The 12507-nt window shown below is 41.5% G+C and overlaps 1 protein-coding gene across 17 annotated transcripts in view; it reads left to right on the top strand.

Annotated features, from left to right (window-relative positions):
• The window catches only part of ERC1 (ELKS/RAB6-interacting/CAST family member 1), a 755438-nt gene that overhangs the window by 153986 nt on the left and 588945 nt on the right, over nt 1-12507 (top strand). For all 17 annotated transcript variants that reach the window (XR_013179465.1, XM_077169625.1, XM_077169623.1 and 14 more), the window contains exon 4: nt 12074-12148. Coding sequence is in view for 16 of the 17 variants with exons in the window: in XM_077169625.1 (XP_077025740.1) it covers nt 12074-12148 (75 nt within the window). In the remaining variant the exon portion in view is untranslated. The remainder of the gene's footprint in view (nt 1-12073; nt 12149-12507) is intronic.

Below are 12507 nucleotides of genomic sequence, written 5' to 3'. Positions count from 1 at the left end.
AAGCGTCTGTGAATCCTCACTTACCTTCTCTGGGGGCACACTCTGGATTTCATTTCTTAGCTTAGCATTTCCAAACATCTGTGTCCTGGTTTCGTCTCTCTTGTCTTTGTGTAGGCTCTGAGTTCTTTCTCATAAAGGGCTCCAGGAAAGGATTAAGACTCACCTTGAATGGGCAGGGCTACATCTCCATGGAAACAACCTAATCAAAGGTCACATCTCCATAGAAACAACCTAATTAAGAAGTCCTACACAATAATAGGTCTGGCCCCACAAGATTGAATTAAAAGAATTTAATCCTATTTAGATAAAAAAAAATTTATTCTAGTAACCCTAAATTTAAATTTGTCCTCTTATGTCTAGTTAAGCATAGTTCATCCAACATGATGATTCATCTCGTTGTAGCATGTATCAGAACTTCATTCCTTTTTTATACACTTCATTGTATGTGTATACATATACATGTGTATACCTGAGATGTATACATATTTATACATATTTAGGATATGCATATGTATACCTGAGATGTTAATTACATTCATAATTTGTGCTGCCATCACCACTATCCAGTATCAAAAGTTTTCCATCACCCAAGTAGAAATTCTGTACCAATTAAGCATTAACTTCTCATTCTGCACCCCCATTCTCTACTCCTATCCCAGCCCCTGGTAACCTACATTCTAGATTCTGACTTTATGAATATGCTTATACTAATAATTTTATATCAGCGAGATCATACAATATTTGTCCATTTGTGATTGGCATATTTCACTCAACATGATGACTCAGGGTTCATTTTGTTGTAGAATTTATCAGAAACTAATTCCATTTTATGGTTAAATAATAATCCATTGTATGTGTATACCACATTTTGGTTCTCTCTTCATTTGTTGATGGACTTGGTTTGCTTGCACCTTTTGGCTGTTTTGAATAATTCTGTGAACATTGGTATACAAATATCTGTTTGACTCTCTGCTTTCACATCTTTTGGGTATGTACCTAGTGGTGGGATTGCTGGGCCTTGTCATAATTCTATACTTAACTTTCTGAGGAACCACCGAACTGTTTTCCATGGTGACTGCACTATTTTATATTCCCACCAGCAGTGTACAAGGATTCCTATTTCTCTACATCTGCACCAAGATTTGTTATTTTCTGGTTTAAAAAATAATAGCCATTCTAGTGGATGTGAGGATGTATCTCATAATTTTGATTTGCATTTCTTTAATGGCTAATGATGTTGAGCATCTTTTCATGTGCTTATTTGCCATTTGTAGATGTTCTGTGGAGAAATGTGTATTCAAAGCCTTTGCCCATATGGGCACTTTCTTGCATAACCATAGTGTCATCCTCACAACTAATAATGTAGAAGGGACATATGAGGCCTTATTTGAAGATGAAGAAGCTAGCCAGCAACTAGAGAAAGAGTTGAGGCAGAGGGAATAGCTGGTGCAAAGGTCCTATGGAACTGGAGCATAGCTGGCATATTTGGGGAACATCAAGGAGGTCATTGTGGCTGAAGCATGATGACTAAGGGAGGATAGTAAGAGGATTTGTTGGCTACTGAAAGGATGTTGGCTTTACTTTGAGTCAAATGGTAAGCCGTGACATGGTTTTGAACAGAAAAGTGATAGGACCACTTTTATGTTTGAGTTACTTGATGAGTGCTTTTTTGAGAATAGATTGTGGAGGAGCAAAATAAGTGGGAGCTGAGAACTGAAGTAGGAGGTTGTTTGTTGAGTTAAAAGGTGTATCTTTGTTTAGTGGCTCATACTAGGTAGTGATAGAGATGGTAATACGTAGTTGAATTTTGGATATGTTTTGAAAGTAGAGTTAACTGAATTTCCTGACAGATTGACTGTGGCTTTTGAGAGAGAAAGGAGGGTGTATAAGTTAGGGTTCTCTAGAGAAACAGAAGTGACAGGAAATATCGGTAAATACAAAATTTATAAAAGTGTCTTAGGTAACCATGGGAATGTAGAATCCAAAATCTGTAGGTCAGGCTGTGAAGCTGATGACTCTGATGGGGGGGGGGGGGGGGCTGGACAAACTCCACAGGAAAGGCCCTCTCGGCAAGACAGAAAGAGAGAGAGTGTCTCTTCTGAACCCTCCTTAAAGCCTTCCATTGATTAGCTTAAACATCACTCATTGCAGAAGACATTCCCCTTGGCTGATTACAAATGGAGTCAGCTGTGGTTGCAGCCAAAGTGCTCATGATTTAATTCTATGAAATGTCCTCATAGCAACAGACAGGCCAGCACTTGCACAACCAGACAAACGGGTACCACCACCTGGCCAAGTTGACACATAAACCTGACCATGACAGTCCACCCCTTGTCAATTTGGCAGCTATACACATCACCTTAAACCATACTTAATTTCTAAATAGAAAACAATGCAAGACACATTTTTACCTTGCCTAACAATACTTAACTGTCCTGCATACAACCAGAAACACATTAAATCTCCCCAGAATAGTGCGCAAGTCCTTGGGTAATATTCATTCTTAAACTTGATATCTTACAACTTAAATATAACATGAACAAAACAACATTACAGTCCTCCTTTATGTAACTGATCATGTGGTCGTAGTTCATATTTATCACTACCTTCTTCCATCACCCATTCCATATTCCTTTTACTCTCAGCAAGCACTTCAGCTGGCCATGGTTCTTTGCCTAGTGGGGTGACCCAAACCTTTATTCCTGAAGTTTCGGAGCCATTGGTTGTCCTGCCTGGATTGGGTTGTTGCAGTTTTCCATTGATTTTAATCACAGGGCATGGTAGTACTAATAGACGCCCTAGGGGATCTCCTGTATTCCAGGAAAACTCTTCTTTACCTCCATTGTATTGTTATAGTCCTATTTCCCCCTGATAGTCAGGGTCAGTCACCCCAGGCAGTAACATAATCCCCCTCTTGGTTTGTGTTCTAGTTTGTTAGCTGCTAAAATGCAATATACCAGAAATGGAATGACTTTTAAAAGGGGAATTTAATAAGTTGTAAGCTTATAGTTCTAAGGCCAAGAAAATATCCCAATTAAAGCAAGTCTATAGAAATGTCCACTCTAAGGCATCCAGGGAAAGATACCTTGGTTCAGAAAGGCCGATGAAGTTCAGGGGTTCTATCTCAAGTGGAAAGGTGCATGGTGAACACAGTCAGAATCTCTCTCTCATCTGGAAAGGCATGTGGCGAATATGGCATCATCTGCTATCTTCTTCTCCTGGCTTCCTGTTACATGAAGCTCCCTGGAAGATGTTTTCCTTTTCAATTTCCAAATGTCTCTGGCTGGTGGATTCTCTACTTTTTGTGGCTATGTCATTCTTCTCTGCTCTCTCTGAATCACTAGCTTTCTCCAAAATGTTTCCCTTTTTATAGGATTCCTGTATACTAATCAAGATCCACTCAAATGGGTGGAGACACGACTCCACCTAACCCAGTTTACCAGCCATTCTTGATTAAATCACATCTCTAGGAAGATGATCTAATTACAGTTTCAAACATGCGGTACTGAATAGGGATTAGAAGAAACGACTACCTTTATAAAATGGGATTAGGATTAAAACATGGCTTTTCTAGGGTACATACATCCTTTCAAACAAGCACATCTTATTGATCCAGGGGCATGAGTAGCCCAAAGTGACCCGGTTGCAGTCTTAGATTCCACTTAAATGGAATCATTGTTGTTTCTTCTGGTGGAAGCACACCCCCTTTTGGAACTAAAACCTGTAGACCAACAGAGCTCAAGGTCTCAGGGGCAGGAAGCAAAAATTTTCCTAATGGATCACTAGGTGTAGTAGTGAGTGGTACCACTCCCATTTACACCCCTTTGTTCCTGGACACATGGATCCTGGCTATGGGAGAAACAGCACCATACAGTGGATGCTGATTCAGAGCATACATAGCTTCCTGGAGAACATCACCCCAGCCCTTCAAAGTATTGCCACCTAGTTGGCACTGTAATTGAGTTTTCAAAAGGCCATTCCACTGTTCTGTCAATCCATCTGCCCCTTGATGATGAGGAACATGGTAAGACCAGAGAATTCCATGAGCATGTGCCCATTCCCACACTTCATTTGCCATGAAGTGTGTTCCTTGATCATAAACAATGCTGTGTGTAATACCATGACAATGAATAAGGCATTCTGTAAGGCTACAGATGGTAGTTTTGGCAGAAGCATTGCATGCAGGGAAAGCAAACCCATATCCAGAGTATGTATCTATTCCAGTTAGAGCAAATTGCTGCCCCTTCCCTGAAGGGAATGATCCAGTGTAATCAACCTGCCACTGTGTAGCCAGCTGGTCACCTTGAGGAAGGGTGTCATATCGGGGTTTGTGTGTAGGGTCTCTGCTGCTGGCATGTTGGGCACCTAGCAGTGGCTATAGACAAGTCAGCCTTGGTGAGTGGAAGTACATGTTGCTGAACCCATGCATAACCTCCATCCCTACCACTATGACCACTTTGTTTATGAGCCCATTGGGCAGTGACAGGAGTTGCTGTGGAGAGAGGTTGACTGGTATCCATAGAACGGGTCATATTGTCCACTTGATTAGTACAACTTTCTTCTGCTGAAGTCACCCTCTGGTGTGCATTCACATGGGACACAAATATCTTCATGTTTTTAGCCCACTCAGAAAGGTCTATCCACATACTTCTTCCCCAGACTTCTTTGTCACCAATTTTCCAATTATGGTCTTTCCAAGTCCCTGACCATCCAGCCAAACCATTAGCAACAGCCCATGAGTCAGTATACAAACGCACCTCTGGCCAGTTATCCTTCCAAGCAAAATGAGCAACCAGTTGCATTGCTCGAAGTTCTGCCAACGGAGAGGACTTCCCCTCACCACTGTCCTTTAGGGACACCCCAGGAAGGGGTTGGAGTGCTATAGCTGTCCACTTCCAGGTGGTACCTGCATATTGTGCCGAACCATCTGTAAACCAGGCCTGAGTTTTCTCTTCCTCAGTCAGTTCACTGTAAGGAACTCCCCAAGAGGCCATAGCTCTGGTCAGGAAAAGAGAAGGTAATGTGGCAGGAGTGGAGGCCCTGGGAATTTGGGCCACTTCCTCAAGTAACTTACTTGTGCCTTCAGGACCTGCTCTGGCCCTGTCTTGTATATACCATTTCCATTTAATGATGGAGTGCTGCTGCATGTGCCCAACTTTATGGCTTGGTAGGTCAAACAATACCCAGCTCATGATAGGCAACTCAGGTCTCATGGTAACTTGGTGGCCCATGGTTAAGCATTCAGTCTCTACTCGGGCCCAGAGGCAGGTCAAAAGCTGTTTCTCAAAAGGAGAGTAGTTATCTGCAGCAGATGGTAATGCTTTGCTCCAAAATCCTAAGGGCCTGCATTGCGATTCTCCTAAAGGGGCCTGCCAAAGGCTCCAGACAGCATCTCTACTTGCCACTGACAGCATTGGATCTGCTGAATCATACGGCCCAAGTGGCAGAGCAGTTTGTACAGCAGCCTGGACCTGTCACAGAGCCTCCTCTTGTTCAGGTCCCTACTCAAAATTAGCAGCTTTTCTGGTCACTCGATAAATGGGCTGGAGTAGTACACCCAAATGAGGAATATGTTGTCGCCAAAATCCAAAGAGACCATCTAGGCATTGTGCTTCTTTTTTGGTCATAGGAGTGGCCAGATGCAGCAACTAATCCTTCACCTTAGAAGGGATATCTTGACATGCACCATATCACTGGACACATAGAAAGTTCACTGAGGTGGAAGGCCCCTTTACTTTTGTTAGATTTATCTCCCATCCTCCGACACGCATGTGCCCTACCAATAAGTCTAGGGTAGTTGCTACTTCTTGCTCACTAAGTCCAGTCAACATGATATCATTAATATAATGGACCAATGTGATGTCTTTTGGGAGGGAGAAACGATCAAGGTCCCTGTGGACAATATTTTGACATAGGGCTGCAGATTTGATATACCTCTGAGGTAGGACAATAAAAGTATATTGCTGACCTTGCCAGCTGAAAGCAAACTGTTTCTGGTGGTCCTTACTAACAGCTATTGAGAAAAAAGCATTTACCAGATCAATAGCTGCATACCAGGTACCAGGGGATGTATTGATTTACTCAAGCAATGATACCACATCTAGAGCAGCAGCTGTAATGGAGTTACCACCTGGTTGAGCTTATGATAATCCACTGTCATCCTCCAAGACCCATCTGTTTTCTGCACAGGCCAAATAGAAGAGTTGAATGGGGATGTCGTGGGAATCAGCACCCCTGCATCGTTCAAGTCCCTAAGAGTGGCAGTAATCTCTGCAATCCCTCCAGGAATCCATCCATTATTGCTTCTGATTTACTATTTTGCTAGGTAGGAGCAGTTCTAGTGGCTTTCACTTGTCCTTTCCCACCATAATTGCCCTCACTTTAAGAGTTAGAGAACCAATGTGGGGATTCTGCCAGTTGCTTAGTATGCCTATTCCAATTACGCATTTTGAAACTAGGGAAATAACTGCAGAATGTGTCTGGGGACCCACTGTGAGATGGACCTGAGCTTAAATTCCATTGATCACCAGACCTCCATAAGCCCCCACTGTGACTGGTGGGCCAGAGTGACATTTTGGGGAATTAATGTCACTTCTGAACCAGTGTCTAATAATCCCCGAAACATCTGATCATTTCTTTTTCCCCAGTGTGCAGCTACCCTGGGAAAAAACTGTTGGTCTCCTTGGGAAAGGCTCAGAGGAAGAGTAACAGTATAAATTAGGTGCAGTGTAACAGGATCCTCCCCCAAAGGGACCTGGCCTCCTTCTCATTCAAGGGACTCTGGATCTGTAAACTGTCTCAAGTCTGTTAATTGAGTAAGGGGCTGTGACTCTTTGTTTTTGTAATTCAAGTTAGAACTCTGTTCACTTGAGCTAGAACTCTTTTGTTTATACGGCTCAAACAAAAATTTAATAAACTGTCCATCTAGTGTACTTCTAGGTACCCCAAGATTTACTAGCCAATGCCACAAGTCTCTGTGAGTCAGATTATTTTGACTCCTGCTTTAAGTCTGCTGTCTATTATGATAGCCACATTCACCTTGTTGTTTTTGGTGATTAAGTGCTGCCACCTGGTTTCTGCTAACTCCGTCATGCTGAGTCCACACCACTGGATACCTAGAAATTTCTCATCCCTATTGTGTTTAAGGATTCCAGCTCGGTGATGGTAGTTCCCACAGTAATATCAGACCTACAGAGAAGTGCAATTACAGAGCTCTTCAGTGATGATGGCACTAGCTCACAAATTTGTCACAGTTTTATAAAAGGTATATCCTCTGGATATTCCTGGGATGTAAAAGCAGACTTGACATGATAAATCCACTCTAACGTTCCATTTTCTCTATACCTCTGGATCCCCTCATCTGCATTGTACCAGGGCAGTTCTGGCATTTCAGGGAATGTCGGCCACCTTTTGATCCATGTTTCAGCCATCCATCCAAACAAACTGTTAATGTCTTTTCTAACCCCTCGAGCTATAACATTGAATGCAGAATCTCTGCGTAGTGGGCCCATGTCAATAAATTCAGCCTTTTCCAGCTTTCTGTTTCTCCCACCATTATCCCACGCCCTTAAAATCCATTGCCACACACATTCCCCTGATTTCTGTCTATATAAATTGGAAAATTCACATGGTTCTTTTGGATGTAACATACCTCCTCATGGGCGATACTTTGCACCTTACCTTTGGTGCCTCTTGGGACTGTAGTTTAGTGATAGGTCTGGAAGAAATGAGGGGTGGTGGGGGTGGGTCATGAAAGGAATTAGAACTATCTTCCAAGCCATTTGCTTCAGGGCATTCATTTGCAGTTTGATCTGGTGAAACAAGATTAATCACTCTAGGACTAATCTCTTCAGGTGGAGGTTGGGTGGCCAACTCCTTAGGGCAAGCTGGAGGTGGGGCAGCTATGTCCTCAGGGCAGGCTGTTACTGGGCTATCTAGAGAAGACAGCATGACCTAGGGTTTCAGCCTCTCCATGGACATCATTATCAATCCATATGTCACCATTCCCATTTTTCAGGGTCCCATTCCTTTCCAGTCAATGCCCTCACTTTAATGGAAGATACCATGCAAGATTGAGATTTCAGTTTATGTTGTAAAGTTGCTACTCTAACAATAAAATTCTGAGTCTGATTTTCAGAGTTCTCTAGTCTACGGCTACAGGAAATATGATTTTCCTTCAGGATACTCATAGAAACATTTACAATCCATCAGATGGCAAGTAAGCTTCTCATTTGAAGCCTTAAGCCCATCCCTTTCACTCAATGTATACAGTATATCTAAAAACAACCAGCCAACATCTCTATACCTCCTATTTCCACAAAACTCCGTAAAAGTGTCAAAAACAATTATCCCCCAGAGCCTGGCTTCATACAAGCAAAGCATTAGAAGAATCAAATGGTGATGTTTTGACTGTCTCTTTTGTCAACTCACCCCATGAATTGGCAGTATCATTCTGATTACGGAAATCAGAGTCCTTAGTGCCTTTGAGTCCAGTCAGAGTAGAAGACCAATCATAAAAACCCATTTTTAATATTCTGTTTCTTAAAAACCACCCCACTCCTGGTACCAAGTTGTATTAGTTAGGGTTCTCTAGAGAAACAGAATCAACAGGAAATATCTGTAAATATAAAATTTATTAAAGTGTCTCATGTAACCGTAGGAATATAGAGTCCAAAATCCATAGGGCAGGCTGTGAAGCTGACAACTCTGATGGGTCTGGGGTCTAACTCCAAAGGAGAGGCTTGCTGGCTGAAGCAGGAAGAGAGAGTGTGTGTCTTCTGAATCCTCCTTAAAAGCTGTCCATTGATTAGATTAAACATCGCTCATTGCAGAAGACATTCCCCTTGGCTGATTACAAGTGGAATCAGCTGTGGATATACCCGATGTGCTCATGATTTAATTCTGTAAAATGTCCTCATAGAAACAGACAGGCCAGCACTTGCCCAGCCAGACAAATGGGTATTACCACCAGGCCAACTTAACACATGAACCTGACCATAACAGAGGGCATTAAGAAAACTCTTAGATTTTTGCTTTGAGTGACAGAAAGATTCAGCAGATTTTGGTGGAACAATTGAAAGTTCAGTCTAGGGCATGTGAGATGTTTGTTAAACGTACAAGTAGGGGGGCCAGGATGGCGGCTTAGTAAGGTGCATGCGTCTTAGTTCCTCCTCTGGAACAACTACTAAATAACCAGAAACAGTGCAGAACAGCTCCCGGGGCCACGGCAGGGACCGGACACACAGTGTACCCCAGTATGAATTGGCTGGTCCGGCTGCGAGAATCCGCTGCGGTGAGCTCCCTGAGCGGCACGCGCTTCCCCGGGCCATGGCGACTGGCGGCCGGCGCCCCTCCCTCCCTCCTTCCCGGACGGGCTGGGAGTCTCGGAGAGGCGAGTTTCCCAGGCCGCGGCGGCTGGCAACCAGCGCCCCTCCCCCCACAGGTGGCTACCCGGAGGGAAAGGAAAGAGTCTCCAAACAGTAGCGGGGACTGAGCCCAACCAAACACCAATAGTGGTGTTAATGGACAAATTCTGACTACTAGAAGTAGGCCCCCAGCTCAGGCGAAACTGATGAAGGCGGAAAATGTAGGGAGATATCTTATGAATCTTACAATTGGAAGCGGTTTTATGGACCTTGAACCTAAAGCAAGAGCACTGAAGAAAGAAAGAAATAAATGGGAGCTCCTCAAAATTAAACACTTCTGTGCATCAAAGAACTTCATCAAGAAAGTAGAAAGACAGCCTACACAATGGGAGACAATATTTGGAAATGACATATCAGATAAAGGTCTAGTATCCAGAATTTATAAAGAGATTGTTCAACTCAACAACAAAAAGACATCCAATCCAATTACAAAATGGGAAAAAGACTTGAACAGACACCGATCAGAAGAGGAAATACTAATGGCCAAAAGGCACATGAAGAGATGCTCAATGTCCCTGGCCATTAGAGAAATGCAAATCAAAACCACAATGAGATATCATCTCATACCCACCAGAATGGCCATTATCAACAAAATAGAAAATGACAAGTGCTGGAGAGGATGTGGAGAAAGAGGCACACTTATCCACTGTTGGTGGGAATGTCAAAGGGTGCAACCACTGTGGAAGGCAGTTTGGCGGTTCCTCAAAAAGCTGAATATAGAATTGCCATACAACCCAGCAATACCATTGCTAGGTATCTACTCAGAGGACTTAAGGGCAAAGACACAAACGAAGATTTGCACACCAATGTTTATAACAGCATTATTTACAATTGCAAAGAGATGGAAACAGCCAAAATGTCCATCAACAGACGAGTGGCTAAACAAACTGTGGTATATACATACGATGGAATATTATGCAGCTTTAAGACAGAATAAACTTATGAAGCATGTAATAACATGGATGGACCTAGAGAACATTATGCTGAGTGAGTCTAGCCAAAAACTAAAGGACAAATACTGTATGGTCCCACTGATGTGAACCGACATCAGAGAATAAACTTGGAATATGTCATTGGTAACAGAGACCATCAGGAGATAGAAATAGGGTAAGATAATGGGTAATTGGAACTGAAGGGATACAGACTGTGCAACAAGATTGGATACAAAAACTCAGAAATGGACAACACAATACTACCTAATTGTAATGTAATTATGTTAAAACACCGAATGAAGTTGCATCCTAGGTATAGTTTTATTATTATTATTATTATTTTTTTAATTTTTAAAAAATTTTTTTCTCTATTATCGTTTTTTTCTTTTTCTGTTGTCTTGCTATTTCTTTTTCTAAATCGATGCAAATGTACTAAGAAATGATGAATATGCATCTATGTGATGATATTAAGAATTACTGATTGTATATGTAGAATGGAATGATTTCTAAATGTTGTGTTAGTTAATTTTTTTTAATTAATAAAAAAAAAAAAAACGTACAAGTGGGATGCCCATTTCGATATTTAGGAGAGAAGTAGCAGAAAAGGTGGTGGTGTGACTAGTGGTTTGTGCCATGGGCACAAACAGATGGGCAGCCAGATGAGAGGTGGTTAAAAAATTACTGTAGTTTAAACTGTTGCCAGTTTATGATTTACAACTTTTGTCAGTTCACTTAGAACCACTCTTTCAGGAAGAGGTAACTCAGTGAAATTGCAGTTATGTTTTCTATTTCCCTCAAACCATTTTTCCTGGCCAGACCAGAATGAATAAATTTGGTGAAATAATTGGAGTATTATACTGTATATTCCTTTTGTTATGGTAAGAATTGTTCAGATGGAAAGTATTCATCTTTGTATTCCCTGAGGTCATTGGAAGGTACCCCAGAAATTCTGTAAGTATTGACTGATTAACTCAAGATGTTCAGAAATCTGACAAGAGATTTGCCTGAAGTGGTCTGGTAATTTCTCTGTGATCCTTGAAGACCCTAATTGTGACACATTCTTATCCACCCCTACTTCTTTCCTCATCCTGCAGGCATTAAAATTTGGTTAAAAAAAAAGCTACATTGTTTCTAACATTTTCAAAGCATGAGCTACTTAGGAAACTCTTTTTTTATTCTTATCTTTTTCTTTCCTCTTGTAACCTCACTGGAAGATTTTCCTCATGGGTAACCAGGTGGTTGTTACTCTGGTGGTGGATGCTGTGGAAAGGTTGTTGCAATACTGATACTTTCAATGACTTTGTGCAGTGTAGACTATTGTTAATGTGTTTATTTCTCCTTTTACAAAGGGAACTTTTGTGATCCCTTTTTGGATCATTTGACAGTCTGATTATATGTCTTGGAGTCGTGTGGAAGAGTGACACACCAAGCTGGAGATGTGTTGTTTCATCTGTGCAAGTGGTTGGGGTCTGTATGACTAATTTTAAATAACTTGGTCTTTAGAGACAGTGACCCTCCTATATTTGTGTGATTGAATTAGCCTGAATGTAAGTCTGTGGATTCCCTGATCCACAGGGAAAGGTCTGGTTGTCAGAATGGGGTTCGAGGGTTTCAGAAGGCTGTTGTAATCATCTTTTGCACATAATTACTCTTCCTCCCCTCCCCTTTAAAAAAATGGTAGTAAGAAGAAGGCATTTATTCTCTTTTCTTGTATAGGAGATGCACCGGAGATTTGAGAATGCCCCTGACTCTGCCAAAACAAAAGCTCTACAAACTGTTATTGAAATGAAGGTAAGTGAGAGTCTAATAAAGATTTGTGAGTCTGTTTACATTTTTAAGTCACTGTTGTCACAGTTCATGTGTGAGTTTTAGAAAATGGTATGCAATAAAATCTTACTCATTTTTGTAGTTACAGAGAAGAAATAGTAACACTTCATGAAAATTGTATTTTAAAAGAACGTAAGTTTAATTTTCTTTCAGCTATAGACCATAACTCACATTAAACTGGAAAGATTTATCCAGGATTTCTTAAATCAGCTGTTTATAAATATTTTGATCTCGGGACCCCTTTACTCCCTTAAAGAGATAGTCTTGCTTCATTGAATTTTTAGGGAAATATCTGCCAAATATCAAGTCTGAGTAACCATGAT

Source organism: Tamandua tetradactyla, chromosome 7 (assembly GCF_023851605.1).
Source record: "Tamandua tetradactyla isolate mTamTet1 chromosome 7, mTamTet1.pri, whole genome shotgun sequence".
Taxonomy (NCBI): Eukaryota; Metazoa; Chordata; class Mammalia; order Pilosa; family Myrmecophagidae; genus Tamandua; species Tamandua tetradactyla.
The sequence above is the reverse complement of the archived record's forward strand: the minus strand, read 5'-3'. Positions and strand labels throughout refer to the sequence as shown.